The sequence below is a fragment of the Temnothorax americanus genome, unplaced genomic scaffold (genome assembly GCF_048541705.1).
Source record: "Temnothorax americanus isolate GAGA-0224 unplaced genomic scaffold, ASM4854170v1 Scaffold28, whole genome shotgun sequence".
NCBI classification, from domain to species: domain Eukaryota; kingdom Metazoa; phylum Arthropoda; class Insecta; order Hymenoptera; family Formicidae; genus Temnothorax; species Temnothorax americanus.
This window is the reverse complement of record NW_027509421.1, coordinates 846354-865596: the sequence shown is the minus strand read 5'-3', so window position 1 is coordinate 865596 and position 19243 is coordinate 846354. Positions and strand designations below refer to the sequence as shown.

Genomic DNA, 19243 nt, shown 5'->3' with positions numbered 1-19243 from the left:
TCTATTGCGTGGAATACTCAGTGACAGACAAAGCTCCCTGGACAGACGTGTTAGTAAATAAAAAAAAAAAAAGTCGCGGATAATAATGTAAATATTTTTTATATCTATAACTTTATATTTCGTAACTTCTTTTACGTACTACAAAAATCGACTACAAAAATAATCTCCGAGGTTTTGCACAATATAAAATCTATTAACAATATCAACGGCAAGAATAGTAATTATTATTATGGGCATTACAATTCCCCAGCCGTACGTTTTTTAGGTGAACTTTTAAGAACCTCTTCATCGGACATTTTTGAAGAAGAGGATTTTTGAAGAAAATCTTTGTTCGCCAAAATAGCGACGTTTCTTCCAGCTATCGCACTCATTTCCATCGCACTTGCGGCCCACTCAATTGCGTTGACGTGATACAGAGCATCGTGCAGCTTAAAGTTACCAAGCTTCATATTTGTCGAGTAATGGGGATATGCTTTCCAACCGATTTGTTTGTTCTCGGTAACCTTGATGTAAAAAAGAAAATTATTACTATACATATCCAAGTAAGTCTCCCTCTTGTATCTTATCCGAAACAATTATAGCAAATTTCGTACGTGAGAAAACATAACGTCTAGAAGACGCGTCTCCACAGGTGTTCTGCTGAAGATCTTCCAAACCGATGAATTTTTCTTAATTGAACCATCGACGGAATCCACTTTTCCGATCGAACTTATCTTCGTTTTATTGAGATTGCAACATAGAATGCTATCCACAGCCTCTTGCAAATCAAAGTACTTTGGTACGAGATCCCCTCTGACAAACGTCGCATACGTTGTCTGATACTTTCCCGAAAACACCAAGTCCGGCAAGTCTACAAATTCTATTTGGCATTCTTGGTCTCTCGTAAGTGGTGCAGCGATAATTACGATGTCATAAGTAGACGTCATTGTCGCGTTATCTGGAATGCACAATTCGCGTGTTATTTTTTTAAACCCATATTTAAACATTCGTCAGACAAATTTTACATTTTCCTGTCGCACCTGTATTTACGTAGGTCACTTCATAACGACGCGAATCGTCGTGGTTCAGTAAGTTACGAATCTTCGTGACACGGCTCGGCATTACTTTTACTTTCTCATTTCTGCGAATGAGTTGCTCCGGCACCTAAAATTTAAGCTCGTACTTCACATATGTTTTGCGAGCGGTTAAGATAGACAACATATTAATAACTACCTTTTTATTTCCACCTTTAACAGACCATAAATCACCACTTGCCGCTAAAGATATACTACCGACGAAACTTTGGATATCGGTGACGTCCTGACCGTAATTCACCACAGTAGCGCTTTCCACTAATTCATCGATCAGTTTTTCCGAGTAATCCATCTGCAAAAAATATTCTTTCGTGGACGTATGCAATAACTTGGGGAAATCCTTGTTCATAGCTGACAGCAGCGCTTCGACGTTGACGAAAGACCGCCCGGCATCTTGCAGATCGTATATCTTCAAGAAATCTTCTACCATGCTGTTTATATGTCTGCTCAAAGGAGAGAGAAACGTATGTTATTTTTCTTTTTTTTTCCATCTTTTATTTTTTTAATCGCATAATCTTTAAATACCTCTGGAGCGTATACGGTTGATAGCCGTATCTGTAAAATAACTTCCACAACGATATCACGGACCAATCGCTTTCTATGAATACAAATTCATCTCCGTTCCATATGCCCATCTTCTCCTTGTGCGCGCTGGGAGGTTTTTTTTCCAAACCTAAAAATCCGTGAAATCTGGCCAATAACGTTTCTCCGCATATGCAATTAATATAATCGAGAGAAAGAAACGAAAAGTTGATGTCCGTATAATCACCCAAGAGTTCAACAAATTTCTGCATATACATGTTCTTGGGGTGTATAATTGTACCGCCAGCCTCGACTTCATCCCCGTCGATTTCGACGGTCGCCAATCGTCCGCCGATAGTCTTCGCCTCGTACAAGTCGACGTCCAAAGCTCCGGAAAGCAATTCGGTGAGAAAATGCGAGGCGGACGCACCGCCAATGCCACCCCCTATAATGGCTAAAAGTCAAAGATTCAAACGCGAGGTCGAGCTTAAATGTTCTGTAGATTACTGAGCGGCGCATCGAAACGAAAAATTAACTCTTACCGATACGTGGTTCGGATGGTTCGAGGGAAAACCCTTGGAGTATCGATACTCCAAGTACCAGTAACGCTGTATACCGCTTCATGGTTTGCGCGCGATGCTTTTGATCGCACATTTGTTTTACCACTTCTGTACGTTACACAATTGTCATCGGCGACCTTTAACAACAATTATCAACTAATCGAAAGTCACCAAATTCGGCCGGTTCATATTTATATATTTCTGTTTATCTTCCACTTCCACGCGTGGGAGCGCGCGTCGCATGCGGCGTTGTGTGTGTGTGTGTGTGTGTGTGTACGGTATGTATATCCATATGTGCAGCGATCACGTGACGCAGGGAGCTACCGAGCTACCCGCGGTACTGCCCGGAGCAGCCCGGAGTGCCCAGGTCGAGCTTAGCGCTTGAACTCAGTATGGCTGTGCGCCGTGCATGGCCCAGATAAACAGCTGGGAGTAGTCCCAGGGCGTTTGCAGGCTACGCCGTGAATTCGCAACGCGTCCTCCTCCTTCCTTTCGCAATGACGGAACGATCGGCGGGATAAATCCGACGTGGACACTCCGCGATGCCACCCGAAATCTGTCCTCGCGAAAGGCCCGCGCCCGGAAAAAAATGTGTCGCGATTGCACGACGTAGCCCCCGCGAAACGCCGAGGCTGGGAAGGCGCGACTCGCGAGGCGGTCCCCGGTCCGTAAAGCCAACCGCGCGCTTCAGCGGCCGGAGGGATAAATGCCCGACGAGAGAATAGAGATTGCGAGCCGAGCGTTGAGCCTTACGGTAATTCACCATCCCTTGTGCACGAACGTTATCTCTCTCTCTCTCTCTCTCTCTCTCTCTCTCTCTCTCTCTCTCTCTCTCTCTTTCTCTCCATTTACTTAGGCATAGTTTTATCACAATTTTTTTATTCACGTTACACACGTTACAATGCATCCCCTTCCGAGCACATACTTACACACACGCAACTCTGTACACAGTTCACAAGATTAGAATTAAGTTACAAACAGCGAACGGGGCACGAGGTACGGCCGGACGTTCGTTCACTCCGTCCACCTGTGGGTGCAGTGCTGATTCGTACACACATAATACAATCTCATTTCCTCCTCAGCCCGTCTAGTTTGCGCCTGGAAAAATACAGCTTCTCTGTGATTGCACTTCGGGCATGGGTGTTCCTCGGTTCTCGGCAGCGTAGGATCCGATATCACGTCGGCGACGATGTGCGTTAGCTCGCTGAAAGAAAAATAAGCGCGTAGCGCGTACCTAACGCCAGGCCCCTTACACACTTGAGTTTCGCGACGAGAAAGCTGTATCATTTTGTATAACAAAGATACTCGTGCACAAAATGATACGCGTCTCTTTCCCCTCGGCGCACGTTACGCATTTCAGTGCGAATCGTTTCGACGTTCAACCACGTTTACAATAATAGATACTAATTAATTCTACCGAGCGACTTATTCTCAACTCACTCTATTTCGTGCATGATCTTGTTCACGTAGATGCAGTTGCTGTCCGCCAGTTGCTTGAAGTCGCAATTTCTGCACTGTGAAAACACGCGAGCATCCCCATTACAATTCCTTCTCGTACGAACCGCGACAATTATTACGCAATTATATATGAAATAATTTGAATTTACGTCGTGCAATTCAAAGTTTCCTCGTTTCTTTCTTTTTCTTTCCCTTCTTTTCACAAAGGAAAAACATGGGAAAATCCGTCGTCGGTCGCGACGTACACTCACCGCGTACATGAGCACCTTGTTCTCCTTATCCTCCTTCGGGTACAACATGTTATTGCACTCCTGGCAAAATCTGATGCCCACGAATCCCGGGCCGTCGTCGTGCGTGTCGTAGGCCGCTATCTTCGACATGATCGCGCGCCAAATCGATCTACTCCGGTTTTCGGTGAATATCCGCGGATATCTCCGCGAAATTGTCGCGTCAAGATCGCCGGCGATTTCCCACGTCGTCGATCGACGCGAAAACAACAACGACAAACGACATAGCGCGTAGCGGCGAGATCGATCGGCGCGCCATCCGTCGGCACGCTCGAGAAACTAAGGGCCGCTTCACACGGCGCGGATCTGATTTACCCGCGGATGTGCCGCGTGCCGGAGCAAGATCTTTCAAAATTTCGAAATTTGCCGGTATAGTTTCAAAAATTACCAAGTTTTGAAAACCGATTGAACTCATATAATTCTGAGTTTCTTTAGCTCCATTTTTTTGTATTTTATAATCCGCGATGTTATCGGAGGATTGCAGGTAAAGTTTGTAAAAATGAATAAAATCCAAATTTTTTCATCTGTACGCTTGACCAATCGGATTCGAGCATGCGCGATAATTTAGCTGTCAATACTGTCGTACTTCAAGGTTTACCGAAAGGTGCGTTTAGGCCTGTATTCACAATCGGTTCTTACATTTAAGACCGTCTTCTTAAGATGTCATTAACCAATCGAAAAGCAGTATTGGCATCTTAAGACATTATTTAAGACCATCTTAAGTACAATCTGAAGATGTCATTAACCAATCACAAATAAGCCGTATTAGCATCTTAAGATATTACTTAAGACGGTCTTAAAATTAGAATGAGGAATCGGACGAAAGGTTTGTGCCTAGCTGTACTTTTTACACTTTTTTCGTCCTACTCTTTCCTTCCCAACGTCCGCTATATTTCATTAGAGCGCAGAAGGTGCAACGTCGTAAGGAACAGACACAAGGCTCGTGGCAAAAGAAGCCGATCAAAATAAATGACTGTTATAGAACTTTGTCTCGCCGTGAACCAACTAATAAGTTTCCATCGCGCCACGCCTAAAACGGAGAAATCTATTATTACATTTTCGTAGATTTCTCTCGGGTCCTTGTCCACACACGCGCAAAAAAGGTATCTTTCTCGCGTGTTACTCCCCGATTATCTCCCAAGCGTGATTATACATATATGTATACAGTTATCGTTAACATTTAACATGTATAATATATCTTTCCGGTTTTTCCCGCGAAATAAAATAAACATTCTTGCGTCTCTCGAAGCGAGAAAATAAAAAAAATCGGTAACAAACGTGGGAAATATAACCTGAAAAAGAACAGACCTCGCACGTACGCCGTTGTACATACATACATACGCACGGTACCATAAAGCCATATCGTTCGGGCTTCGGGCAGTTTCCACGAGATCGTTCGCGACAACGGTCCCGCGCGCAAAACGAGCGCGCAGCGAAAACGGAATCGAGAGCACAGCGGAGAAGCGGTGTATATACTCGTGTGGCGATTGTCGATCGCTTTCCGCAGCCGTGGTTGCGGTTTGCCGCGTAGCCGGGGCTTTCGCCGTCGCGCCCGAGAGGCGCGTCTTAAGAAAGGGAATCAACCGCGGGTTCGTCGGCCAAGATCCGGCGCAAGTTTCGCTGCGCGGTGACGGATGCGCGCTAGAGGCCCGTCGCGACACGCTAGCTTAATTCTAGCGACACTTATTACGGATAGAGTGCGCCCGGGAACCCCGCCGTCGGCGTCGAGGCATCGGTAACGCGAGGCCGTTCAGCCCGGCTAGACCGAGTACCGAGTAAGTATCGATCAACCGGGGGGGGGGGGCGGCCGACGGGTCGACGGTACCCCGGACCCCCGGTTCGATTCTCGGCTCCTCTCCTCGGTCGCTCTTCCCGGGTTCTCTCTCTGCCTCTCTTTCGCTCCTTCCCCGGAATCTCTAGTCTCTAGCGTCGTATGTGTGACATACGTGTGTACGTATGTACATACGAGCGGTTCTCGGGCACACGCTACTCACGCTAGTGTGTGCGCCACCTATATATATATATATATATACATATATATACATACACGTATGTAAAAAGAGGGAGAGAGAAAGAGACGGAGCGACAACGCGGATGTACCCTCACCCTTTGCTCCGCCACGGTCTTGCCGCTCTCCTATCCCCCCTCCTCGCCTCTTCGCATTTCCCCCCCCCCCGAACTCCTTCCTGTCGAGGCTCCCCACCTCCCCTCGCCAGTGTCGTAAATCTCGATGGCCGAACATGTTTTCTTAAGGGATTCTTCTCCGTGAGCGACGGAACATTTCTGAGAGTGCGGAGCCGGGGCGATTAAAGGCCTACCTAGGGGGAACCCGTGAGTGCTTCGTTGTCAGTTCGAATCGTCGTAGGCGTGCGGGTGCGCGGCGAGACAAGACGAGACGAGACGAGACGAGACGAGGCGCGGTGCGGCGCGGCGCGTGGCGTTCTGCGTCGCTTATCCCGAGCGTGTTAAAGCGTGCGGACGAGGATACGACGCCTCGCGGCGTCGCCGTGGGAGAGGAGAGACCGCGTGAGAGAAGAAACGAGAAAGGTGGCGCGTATACGCGCGCACTCAACGCAAGTACGCAATGAACGAACGGTGAAATTTTATTATAGGTTCCCCGGAGGCGTTTCTGTGGGGGGTGACGGGGTGTCGCCTCTCCCGCGGAGAACGACAGAGAGAGAGGGAGAGAGAGAGTGAGAAGGAGCGATCCCGTTTTTACTCACGCCGCGGAGACGCGAGACGAACAAGCGCCGATCGCACCACCCGGCATCCGACATCGTCGGGCACGCGCTCCCCGCGGCAGCGACGACGTTTCGCTCGCGGTCCGTCTTTGACTTGACCGACTCCAGCGAGGTACACGTGATCGCCCGGACGAGCGAGTGCCGTCAAAGAGACGCGTCGTTCTTTCATTTCCGTTCGCGCGTCTACTTGCCGCGAGCGAACGAGCAACGAGCGAGTGAGCGCGAGAGTGCTCGTCTCCGCGACTGTGCGCCGCGTTGGTTCGTCACGGTCACCCGCGTGTCCGCCGAACGGCTGACTCGGTGGATCTCTCGGCCGCCGGCGGCGCCCGTCCCCTCGCCCGATTTGCCGATCGATTCGCCGACGCCGCGCTCGATCGCCGTTCGAATCGGGGATTCGGGGCTCTTCTCCTGGGTAGATTTTACCACGATTCTCGTGTACGATAATGTTGGAATAATAGCGTCGCGTCGCTGAGCATGAATGTGTGGCGTGCCGTGCGTGCGTACGCCGTACGTGTTCGTGTCTATATTTGTATGTGCCGCGAGTCTGGCGTGTACGCGCGTCTGACATACGCGTATGCGTGCGTTCTCTGGGGGTGTGTATATGTGCGCTCGTATATCTCGCTCTCGCTTTTTTTGCGCGCGCGCGCGCGTGCGTGCGCGTGTGTGTTCGTGTGCACGGAATTGTTGTTCCGCTCCAAACCTATGCCAGACAGCCATATTGTAATTTTTTTTTTAACTCCACCGCCGTGTCTCCCTCGCGTTAACCTAGCCTCGGTCCCGCCGATAATCCTCTTTTGTTCGCGCGCGGCTCGATCGCGTTTTGCTCGGGCGGGCTGTAAGATGCGCGAATAACGCGTGCGATCGGCCGCGGTCGCGGACGAGATCCCCCTTTCCGGAGCCCGACCGAGTCCGGCGGCCGGAGGCCGGAGGCCGGGCTGGCTGTGGGCCCCCTCGCGAGAGGCCCCCGTCCAAGTCTTTGTCTTTGTTCCGATGACGTTCCCGCGTTCCGCGCACGCTGCTCTCCCGACGACGCCGCTACGCCGAGGACGACGCGTCGCTTCCGTCCGCGACAGCTGAAACGCGCGAGTCCGGAGTCCCCCTCCCCCCCTCCCCGGGGGAATCTGGGCGCCGGAACGTCAGATTCGTCATTTGTTTCGTTAATTACGGCGTCCGAAAATAAACTCGCGGGCAAGAGACCCTTCTCGCGGCCGCGGATGCGCTTCTCCGAATCCCGAATCTTCGGAGTTAGCGGTGTGTCGGTGCGGCCTTTGTTGTAGGGGATCTTTTCTTTTTTTTTTTTTTACTTTTCTTTCGTGCGTTTCCATTAGCGTGCCTCGTGTGAATGCGCCGCTTTGTTGAATTATTGGTACGCGAGCGACGTAACGAAAGATTTGAGAGACGTCTGAAGGACCGTAGGCTCTTCGAGACTTTTCTCAGTCGTCGCATTTTTAGTTCGTTTTATCGTTTTTAGGAGACGTATTCTCTGGAGTGATTTCTGTGGCGAAGTGCGCGCTCGAAACAAAATACTGTCTTTTCGCCGCTATCTTTTCGCGACGTTCGTGCGAGATATATCGAGGTGATTTAGAATTTTAGATTTCGAATTATCTTGGTTCCTTTTTTTTTTTAGACAGGCGACTTGTCCCGCATCTGAGCTACGATGGAGTCTGGAAATAGCCTGCCCAATCCGGGCACTTATCCCGGAGGTGATCGCCAACAGTTCTGTGTATCTTGGAATTCCCATCAGTCGAACATGCACAGTGCGTTTCCAAAGTTACTCAGCTCGGAGCAGTTCGTCGACGTGACTCTGGCTTGTGACGGAGGCTCGATAAAGTGCCACAAGGTTGTGTTGTCCGCCTGCAGCGACTATTTGGAACGTCTTCTGTTGGAGATACCGTGCACCCATCCCGTCATCTTTTTGAGAGACATGAAAATGTGGGAGCTTCAAGCCCTGGTTGAGTTTATGTACCGCGGAGAGGTGTACGTCGAGCAACAACAACTGGCTACATTGATGCAAGCGGCGGAAGTTTTGCAGGTACGCGGTCTCTTTGATTTGTCCGATAATGCCTCGAGTTCCAGTTACATTTTGTTTCTTTTTGCATTTTTTAACTCTTTTTAGCAGGAGTCTTATCTCGACAAAGACTAACACGCGTATATAACATTTTAATATAAAAAGTATAAAAAAATATATAATTATATAAAATAAGTAAAAATATTAACGGGATAGTATAATTTTCTGTGCGCTGATACGCAAAAGAATACTTGACGATATATTATACGTTCTTCGATAGGTTCGTGGCTTATCCACTCAGGGCGAGAGCTCGGTGAATGAGAGCAATACACAATCGTGCGATTCTAATGCACCCGTCACTCCGTCGACTCCTACTCATGGCGACGGCAACTATAAGGCGGATACTTCGTCCAACGACGGAAGTACCTCTGACTTTCTCTGCGCGCCAATGGCTAGCGCGGGAAACAACTCGTCCGCTGTCACTCCTCCCGTCTCGTCACAAAATCCCAACTCCTCCAACTTCGTAAACATGGAGCATAGCGAAGCGCTGCAACATTTAGAAAAAGCTCTTAGCGCTTGCGAGGCGACTCTCACCGAAACCACGGGTATGGTAAAAATGGAGCCCGATGAGCAGTTTGTACAGCAGCAGGATGTCAAACCGTATTCCATTAGCATGGTATCCAGTAATAATTGCAATCCTAGCAGCCCATTCCCTGCGATCGAAGGTGAGTCTTTGACCTGATCTTTCTGGCTTACCCGTATATGTCACTTGACTGTACGTTGATGCATGCTAAATATCATGGCATCTTTTTAAGGTTATCAAAGACGACAAAGGCGTTCGGAAGAGGAACTCAAGCAAGCTTCGGACATGGTGGCACGCGGCATGACATTTCAAGTAGCCTCGGAAAAGTACAAGATACCGATCAGCACGATCCGTTTCTATATGGTCAGAAAGGGCATTTTGCAGAGGCGAAAACGCGGCCGCGGCTCCAGTAATCTCGGTATGAATAGCCAGCCGAGCAGTCCGGCCAGTCCACCGTATCATATGATGAATTATCGTTTGCCGGAGAGCCTAAATTCCAGCCTACCGTAGTGCTGTACAAAGAAGTAGTGAGTTTTTTTTAGAATTCAGTTTTGAATCGGACAAACTTTTTATTGCCGCCTCATCAGAGCTGTTCCAGACCGTTTCGTTGGTTTTTATACTTTTAGCTCCTTTACGCTGAGTTCTCTTATATTTTATTTTCCTCTTTTTTTTTTTTTTTTAATTTTATTTTCAGTTTACATATCATTATTCATTCGTATTCGTAGCGGCGCGTTCGCGCGCTGGTTCACAAGACTACTATGTTTACGGTGTATAACGTGTTTCTGCATTTATGCCGTTATCGATCCAGTGTGCATTCTGGAGATATAATTTGTGTCTCGAACAGCTCCGCTCCATGTATATACAAAAAATATACCATATGTAAAAGTTCGGACACAGCATTAAGTTAAGAAACTTGCAGGCGATCGTGTCTTACGTCATGTTTATGTTGGATTCAGTGTCCTTAGGAAGACTGCCTGATAAACCCAGTTTTTTCCTATTTTTTTTTCTTAAGTACAAAGATGCGGATGATTATTGTAATGTAGAGTATACTGGAATATTAACGTGTATTGTGTATTATAATAACGTTGCGTAAAGCTAACGGTGTAGACTATACGGCAGGCGCGATACGTAATTCATGGTTCGCTGTTCGTGAGAGATTCGTGAGTAGTGTGAGTGGAAACAGATTCGCCGGTGGAGCGATTTTTCGACGAAATGAAAAGTTCGTGAATCAGTTATTCGTGCTTGTTTGTGTAGAAGCGCATCATAGTGCAAATGATGAACCACGGTTCGAAAACAGTTGGTAGACGTGGGGTGTTTGATAGCTTCGTGATATAGAACGGTCGCTTATCAAATAAAAGAAAAAGACATAGAAACAAAGAGGGATTTGTTTCTCAATCTTGTCGTTCAGCATAAGTTATTTTCCGAGTTTTGAGATTGAACGTATTCCTTGAGATATTATTCCTTAAAGACGCAAACAAATTCAAGATCTTTTTCGCAATTGTGTCTCGGAAAATTGAGCTGGGAGAAGGATAGAAAAACCATTCTTATACTCTCACTATCTGCGACATCTTCCAACGTCCTCGGTTTACTCGGCCGTTTGGAAGGCGTTTTTTAAGCGCATTTTTCGGATTTCCACGAATCTACTGCGAATCGAGAATCGTGAATCACGAATTTATGATAATCCCGCATAAGATTTAAAAGGGCAGTCTATTTTGAAATTTTATCAGAATTCTGTCTTGAATGTAATAATATGTAAAGAACATAGTAACATGTAAAGATACAAGAGTAGAAGTATGAATTTTATGATTTGTACGGTAATATTATTTTGTTTCAGAACAAAAGAAATTTTGAATATATATGAATATTTATTGAGGAATATTCTATATATGAAAAACACTTGTGCACGCTCTGCTTCTAAAAAAGAAGCTAAAATTTTCCAAATGACGGTGCTTTAAGGAGGTATTTTAGTTTGAAGAGTCATAAAAGAATGTATTTTTCAGGATTTTTTTGTGGGGAAACGAAAAAAAGCGAATAACGCTAAACTTTGCATGTTCTTTAACCTTATTTTAAGAATATAATTTTTATTTTTTAAGTGAAGAATGTTCTTCTTTTTGATGTTATCATATCTCGGTCACTAGGAGGTGTAAATATGATGGACGGTGTAAATGATTCTAGCTGTTCTAGATATCTAGATATCTAAAACGGAAAAACCAAAAATTTTCTTATTCGGGAGAAGGATATCATCTGAATTAGAATAAACATTTATTATTATTTTTGTTTTTTTTTTAATAAAATACAGGATATTACATAGAAAAAAGGAACATTTTGTTACTTAAAATATTCCTACAAAAATTCCTGAGAAGCATTTTTTTTACGATTTTTTCAAGTCTCAGCATACGTCCTTAAAGCCAAGTTTCTAATTTTTCTCTAAACTTATATTTTTGTATACATTTTTTTAATTTAGTTTTTTTATAGGTTTAAACTCTTAATACAATATTGAAAAACATGTCTCAAGTTAACCCTTCGTGGTCACTGGGGGTTAGCATGACCCCATAAATTTTTCAAAGCAAAATTACACTAAGGATATTACACTTTGCGATTTCTTTTCAATATGTCAATATTAAATAATTAACAAAATCAATATTGCGGCAGGTTCTACAACAATTCAGAAAGGTTAAGTAATTTTTTCAAATCCAAATAATGAAAACTGTAAATACGGCAGCCGATTAAAGTCGCTGGGGTTCGTTTTGACCCCGGTGTGACGACCATTATGAAACTGTTGATAAGTTTGACCACGAAGGGTTAAAAAAGGTAAATTGATTTTTTCCTGAGATACCTATTGTGCACGTTAATTTGAAAAAAATAATCTTGAGGAAAAAAATAGTTTTTGAGAAAGTACTTTTTTTTGAGAATTTTGAAATAAACTGCCTTTTTTTAATATTTGTTCTCTCGTATAAAACAATCGTACGCGAGAACACTCCATCTGTCATCCATCGTGAATTAATATCGAAAATATTAATTCCATACTTATAAGTACTTGTGCGTTGTAACGGCGTCATACTTATAAGAAGAAATGTCACTAAAGATCAAAATATTAGGTCGAGCGTTGAACAAATGTGTTTAAAATCTTATTATTTTGAGACTTTTTTATACGCAGGATTTGTATGTAAGCGCACTTAATAAGACGTTCATTGACGAGAATACAAGTTGTATAGGATATTCATATATATATATATATATATATATATATATATATGATAAGAATTCCTTCATGCTGTGGACGAACGCTACGCGTATGGTTGATTATCAGCCGTGTTCCGTTCTTCTACTTAGTGACCGATGTAGTTAGCCTATATATGGATATGAGATGTGTTTTTGAATCCTGCATCAATATCGTGCGTAATAAGACGGATTTACAAAGTACAGTTCAAAAAAAAAAGAAAAAGAAAAGACAAAAAAAAAACAGAAAAAGAGAAAAAGAAGATTGACTATGTCATATAACTGCTATTTTTTTAATGACTCGAAATGTTTTTGAAGAAAAGGCATTCATAGCATAAGTTATTTTTTATTAAATCATATTTATATATGGTTCAGTAAAGCTCAGCTTGCTCTCGTTAAGTTATCTGTGGCATCTGTACACGTGTACGTATTTACCGAGTATTTATCTTTTTGTATTTTTAAATAATCACCCTACCAGGGGTAGACAGATTCTTAGTTCTGACACGCTTTATATTCTGCACCAGAGAGTGACGCTTAAAGATCAAAAATGTATACAGTTGTAGAAAGACAGGAGGAGTTGTCCATGATCGATTAGTCACTATGTTTAAGACTGGTAACACGTGGCTAATATAACCAGATTAAAGTCTTAGACACAGCAATCCTCAATCTATTATATAAATATTTTTGTAGGCACTTTGTCGAGAAAGGTTTCTTCTTTCTGCCTTTATTCTATATATACCTTGATAACTTATACAGTAAGAGGAACCGGTATTTATTCAAAGTTTACCATTTAGCTTTGTTGAACATCACAAGAGATGAAACGATCATGACGTATGTAGTGTAACGCTTTTTACATGCATAGTGTACAAATAACAGCATTTGTAAATGACGATAAGAATTACCTGATGTCTGTAAAAATCGACTGGCGTAACGCCGCCGGTCACTCGGTTGTTTTTTACGGACACTGGTTCTGCCTTTTCAAAGAAGTTTAATTGTGTGACAACAACTGTGGCGCGCATACAATGTAATTGTACGATGTATTGCCTTTGTTAAATAGCATTTTGGATAAAGCCATATTTTTCCATGCAACGCAATAATCCAGCAAAATAAATTACAGTTAAACTGAGAAGCAGCCTAAAATAGGAAAGAGTGCCAGATACAAAACAAAAGTGGATATGAACAATAACACATAGAAGATAAAGTAAAGTTTATCTATCACTTAGAGTATGTAACTGCCTTTCTCTGGCCTCATACTGGATCATTAATTTATTTATATTAGACAATATACAAGATACATGTAAAGGGGAAAAAAAAACTAATCTAACTTAGAAGGCTTGTTAGAGCTTCTATTAATTGCAGTAAGACTGCTGCCATCCGACTGATGAACACATTCTCTCAAGACGCTGAAGTTGAACATTTAATCGAAACATATGTCACAGATCTTACATAATTGTATTTATTCTCATTTATCATTTCTTTATGCGATCATTATGTATTTAACAGACTCGATTGTTTCTGTACATTTCACAATGTATCGAGATATATCGGAAAAGAAAAGGAAAGGATAGGAAAAGAGAAACAAGTCGCTTATTGGATAGTGTGATGTTAACGCGAACTCAACACATGACTTGCAATTGTTGCCTGTTGTAATGTCCAATGAGAGTTGATTGAATTGTAATGACTTACTCGTATATAGCATTCTTTCCCGCGAGGAATCGGTAACGTGTAAATCATTATTCTAAGAGTTCCAGTTGACAAAGGTTTTATACGGATCTATTAAACCAGTATTTCAAACCAATGAAAAATAATTAGTTTTCTAATAATAATAATAATAACAATACAATCTTATGTGAATTTAGTACAGTGCTTAAGTCAGTAATGCTCAGCGTATCTAACAGATATTTTTAGTGGAACTCCGTGTCATACTCACATGTATCATAACGTCTTAAAGTATGTAAACTAAACCACAATCAAAGAAGTGTGAACGATACTTAACGACTATTATCATAATAGCCACTTATGATAGCAGTAAATAGGTAGCCATTTTGAGGCAGTTTATATTATATTTAATTACATTGTGTATCGCTTTGGTCTCCGTTTTTACGATGGTATTATTATTTGTAGATAGAGAATCCATAACTTTAGAATACGATTGAACCTCGAAACATTTATTTGTAAGTCTTTTTTACAGTTACCGAATATCTAATTGATTAAATAGGCAATGCAATTAAAACGAAAAGAAAGAAAGAAAAAAAAGACACACTACACACATACACACGTGACATGCAGAGATCTGTTCGTGTAATCAGTACGATTGTGGATGTTTTGTCGTTTGATCTTTGTTAACTTTTGGACTAGATATATATTGTGCGATTACATTGAGTTGGCATCAAAACCAAGCATACTCCGTATAAGTAGTATTTTTATATTTTGTTTTTAGCTTAAGTTTTTATTTTTAGTGATTTGGCTAAGTTATACATTACGCTAAGTTAAACTTTCCGAGGTAATACTTTCTATGCGATTCAATGAACGCAGTTTATAAAGATGCTATAATTAAAGCGAACATCGATATACTTTTGACCGTTCGGTTTATTTCCATTATAATTTTGTATTACGTCGGAAAGCGTTATTCACGAGACATTATAGGTCTGTTCTATTCAGCTGAACTTCTCGCACAGTTCATCCTTTCTCTTTTTCTCTCCAACGTGAAACGAAAAAGGGGAAAGATGAGCCGTGCAACAAGTTTAGCTAAAAAGAACAGGCCTTATGTTAGTCAGTTTCCTTAATGTAGGGACATGGCTTTGAAGAGTTACGTTAGTCAATTGCGTTCGTCATATTAATCTTCTTAAGAAAATGCAAGTTACAAATTGCGTTCATTATTAATCTTCTTAAGAAACTCGGAATGTAGAAATAGATATAGTTGCTTGCCTATTTGCAGAACATACGTGCTTTGATGTTTCGTGAATGAGTTGTGTAGCCACAATAGACGAGTGACTTGTAAACGCGTTCAATTTTCTAACTAGAGTACGCATCTAATATGATCGATTATTATTAGGGATTTGTATGATGTATCAGGATTATAAAGTGCGCCATATTACGCCGAATCGCCGCCGACGCTTCGATCGTTGTTCTCCCGAAGTACTCGTTACTCAGTTCCCATTGCAGTACTCGCGCGACACTGTCCCGAGCGAGATTCAGTATTACATATTGTACATCACACGCGAAAGCCTTTGACTGCGTCCGTTCAACGGTTAGATCCTTAAGCATTAGATCCCGTAGGATAGTCCCATTAGTTACACTTATTATTACTACACGAATATATATTTTGCGCTGTTGTGTCGAGAGAGCCCGTATTCGAAAACGCTTTACAAGTGGACCCGTAGGCGGATACAAGATCACGAACGAACATGGACCGAGCGTAACGTTCGCTTATTCTTTGATGTATCGAGGAAAGACCGTTGACGCAAATTTTAATTTAATTAATGGTTTGTAATTCCACACGTCGATACACGTTGAAACAAGCTCGTTCGTGCGCTTGTTCGCGTTTGTTCATGTTCTTCGCCTTCGTCGGGAATACGCTTGACGCGTTTTAACATCTTCGCTTTCGAGTGCAATGCCGTTCGACATTTCGTCGCGCCACGCCGAAATTGATTGTACTTGTCAATTAATTCCTTCGCTTTACAAGTGACGAACCCCAAGGCAGATATAAGATTTCGAATGATAATGGATCGAGCGTAACGTTCGCTTATTCTTTGATGTATCGATGAAAGACGGTTGGCGCAAATTTTATTAATTTAATTAATCGTTTGTAATTTCACATTGATACACATCGAAGCAGGCTCGTTCGCGTTTGTTCACGTTCTTCGCCTTGGGAATGTACACTTGGATTGCTTTCAACATCTTCGCTTTCGATCGCAATGTGATACGACATTTCGTCGCACCACGTCAAAATTGATTATATTTGTCAATTAATTCCTTCGTCGCGTCTCTTTCTCGTCGGGGACTGTTTAACGCACGCGCCTTCAGTTCTACAGGGTGCTCCCGGGTTAAGTCGCCAAACTTGAAATATGAATTTTCCTCTGGAACTATGTTCGTAAACACTTCGTTTAAGAGATATTACTTCATAAGTCACAGAATTATAGGAATAAATAATGTTGAAATATAATCTATGTTTATCTTATTTATTGCTTTATAGCGATCAGAATTTAACTATTACATGTGTTTTGTTCAAAATGACGGCCTCCAACCCGAAGACGAGCGGTGCACCTATCGATCACGGTGGAAACACTAGCCGTCGATCAATGATCTTCGATCTTCAAAACAAAATAAAGAAATATTTCGACATTATTCATTCCTATAATTATGTAACTTGAGAAGTCAATATATCTCTCTCTCTCTTAAACGAAGCGTTTGCGAGCACAGTTCCAGAGGAAAATTTCGTTTGTTTTGAGGTCCTAAATTCATATTCCTAGTTTGGCGATTTAACCCGGGAGCACCCTGTACGATACGGCTGTATGAATATGTTTCGCGTATGACTACCGGCGTTGGAGTGACGACGTGTCTCGATTTATCAGATTGTTGTTGTCGTAAGCGCGATTTGAATACGGGTGAGAGAAGCGTGCGGATTCAGTGTAATACGGCAAGATATATAAATGTGTACGCGAAGAATACGCGTACATACCCGTATATACAGAAAACAGAAGAGACATATAAGGGACGAGAAATGAAGCAGAGCGAACTCGTCCCTGCGACTGTAATACAATTCGCAGAACGTGCCGTGCCGTACGGTTTTTGCTGATCGCAACAAACCAGCTTTTATATAATTCGCGTGTAAGATCTTAATTAAAGTTGGTTACGAGTGTCGTTATAGCATATAGTAAGGCACTGCGTATATAGCGGGCGAAATAAAAAAAAAAGAAACCCACTCCAGTAAGAATAAAGAAAAGGTCCTCGAGACTAAGTATGTTGAATGTAATGCGTGGAGAATGAGATTTTCGAACGTGGACATCGAAGTTGCGTAGGAAAGAAACCGTCTTTCTGGCGCAACCAGGAGATGTCCCGGTCGTATGTGTATATGAGACACTTTTGAAAGTAGCCCTGACTTCCGAGAGAGAGAGAGAGAGAGAGAGAGAGAGAGAGAGAGAGAGAGAGAGAGAGAGAGAGAGAGAGAATTAAGAACGATGACAGATAAAATAAGTAATTGCGAAAGGGAGCGTTGCCCGAAAGAGATGTACGAAATTTGTCGCCAACGATTCGCGCCGGTTTATTATGTAATGATTATAATTATTTTTTATTTTAATCATCGACGTACAATTGGTACTCCACATTGTAAGATTCTCAGAAAAATATAAATTTAAAATTATATAAATGTTTTGTTTATATAAATATATATGTATATATATATATATATATATATATATATATATATATATATATATATTTTTATTTGCAATATACATACACATACATACATAAATACATATATATATTTCTGAGCACTATTAGTTCTGAGTATCTCTGTGGAACTACTAGATTTAGCTGTACAATTGCAATAAAAAAAAACTCAAAATACAGAAAATTCAATGCTTAAGCAAGAAATTGGTAAAATCTGATTTAAAGAGCCAAAAATTGCTAGAAAGTATGTACGATATACGATTTCTTCCATATTTTTGGTAATTTCTGTGTTAAACGAATTGTTTCATTAGGATTGGCTTGCGCCAACAAGTGTACATGCATATTTTATCGGTCAGTGATCGGTATCCACCACAACCATTATGTATACATATATTTACAACATATGTACGAATCATGCATATATTGAATGAATTTGATCGGTAATCCTATAACGGAGAATCGCGTTCAACAATTCTTGCTACGAAGATAATGCTTCACATTTTCCCCTCACTTTCTTCTTTATAACAATCGTTTGATTTTCGCGATATATAACAAAATTAATTATATGGAATATTTGGTACGCAGTTTATCGAGTTGGAATAAGTATGCAAAAAAAATTAAAAATTATATAAATACATACATATATATATGACATCAATGGCACTGCAGCTCCTGGTCGAGCCTCCTGACATTTAAATATACATATATATATATATATATACATACATATATATATATATATATATATATATATATATATATATATGATTTTGTGATATAAATTTACATATAACACAGAAATATTATCGAACACGAATTTGTCATTTAAGTGATTGATTATTATACGATACTTTTTCTTGCCGGATTGTCACTTGAAGCGCGACGCATATTTCGACACGCTCGTCAAGTATTGAATCGCTATGTATTGTAAGAACTGTATTTTAAGGGTTGTAAGTAAAGTTGGCGAGAGAAAAGAGGGACAGACCTCGGCTTATAATTTTAAAATCGTGTAACATGTGTTAGTGAAAAAGCATGCTTCTTAGTAGGGAGTTAGGACAGTGCTACGTAACAATAATTATTATAATTAAAATTAATTATGAGTATAAGATATTTAATATAAGTGCAAAGTATTTCCTAATAAAAAGTACTGCTGAAAAAAATACTTATACCTGGTGTGTCTACCACCTTTCGTCGGTCTCGCGCGTTCAGGTAAAGCTCGGCGAACCTGACCGGTGAGCGACCTTTGTACGCTTCGGGAAGTTGAAGGGGCGACGAGACCATGGGGTTTTTCTCTTTGCGAAGAGAGATATATATGCGTATAGAAGTCTTTCTTTGCGGTTTTCTCTTCATTTGTCACCGTGTGGTCTCGGTCCGGTCCGGTCGTCGACCTTGTTTTCG

At 42.0% G+C, this 19243-nt stretch overlaps 2 protein-coding genes across 10 annotated transcripts; one reads left to right on the top strand and one right to left on the bottom strand.

The window, feature by feature from the left end:
- Nucleotides 1-126: 126 nt before the first annotated feature.
- On the bottom strand, nt 127-4134 carry LOC143899707 (prenylcysteine oxidase 1). 2 transcript variants are annotated; one of them, XM_077410203.1, is made up of 7 exons: nt 2138-2597; nt 1843-2049; nt 1599-1746; nt 1213-1516; nt 1020-1143; nt 594-937; nt 127-503 (listed from the first exon to the last, which is right to left on the bottom strand). In XM_077410203.1, the coding sequence occupies exons 1-7, from the start codon at nt 2247-2249 to the stop codon at nt 237-239; spliced, it is 1506 nt and encodes a 501-aa protein (XP_077266329.1). In that variant the 5' UTR covers nt 2250-2597; the 3' UTR covers nt 127-236. The 2 variants fall into 2 exon arrangements, 1 of the variants encoding a protein (XP_077266329.1); XR_013257577.1 differs by lacking the exons at nt 127-503; nt 594-937; nt 1020-1143; nt 1213-1516; nt 1599-1746 and adding exons at nt 3596-3669; nt 3865-4134 and having other exon boundaries at nt 1850-2049; nt 2138-3359.
- LOC143899711 (uncharacterized) lies at nt 2773-19007 on the top strand. Of its 8 annotated transcripts, XM_077410218.1 has the most exons (5): nt 5283-5675; nt 8269-8673; nt 8930-9374; nt 9465-9759; nt 10152-19007. In XM_077410218.1, the coding sequence occupies exons 2-4, from the start codon at nt 8299-8301 to the stop codon at nt 9740-9742; spliced, it is 1098 nt and encodes a 365-aa protein (XP_077266344.1). In that variant the 5' UTR covers nt 5283-5675; nt 8269-8298; the 3' UTR covers nt 9743-9759; nt 10152-19007. The 8 variants fall into 8 exon arrangements, with proteins under 8 accessions (XP_077266339.1, XP_077266344.1, XP_077266340.1 ...); XM_077410213.1 differs by lacking the exon at nt 5283-5675 and adding an exon at nt 2773-2909 and having other exon boundaries at nt 9465-19007; XM_077410214.1 differs by having other exon boundaries at nt 5284-5668; nt 9465-19007.
- Nucleotides 19008-19243: the final 236 nt, after the last annotated feature.

Bases quoted from the DNA above. Each gene is read 5' to 3' on its own strand.
- LOC143899711 (XM_077410213.1), top strand. From the start codon at position 8,299: ATGGAGTCTGGAAATAGCCTGCCCAATCCGGGCACTTATCCCGGAGGT. The intron at 8,674-8,929 runs GTACGCGGTCTC...GTTCTTCGATAG, and splicing joins AAGCGGCGGAAGTTTTGCAG to GTTCGTGGCTTATCCACTCA. The intron at 9,375-9,464 runs GTGAGTCTTTGA...CATCTTTTTAAG, and splicing joins CCCATTCCCTGCGATCGAAG to GTTATCAAAGACGACAAAGG.
- LOC143899707 (XM_077410203.1), bottom strand. From the start codon at position 2,249: ATGTGCGATCAAAAGCATCGCGCGCAAACCATGAAGCGGTATACAGCG. The intron at 2,050-2,137 runs GTAAGAGTTAAT...TTTGACTTTTAG, and splicing joins ACCATCCGAACCACGTATCG to CCATTATAGGGGGTGGCATT. The intron at 938-1,019 runs GTGCGACAGGAA...TGTGCATTCCAG, and splicing joins AGTGACCTACGTAAATACAG to ATAACGCGACAATGACGTCT.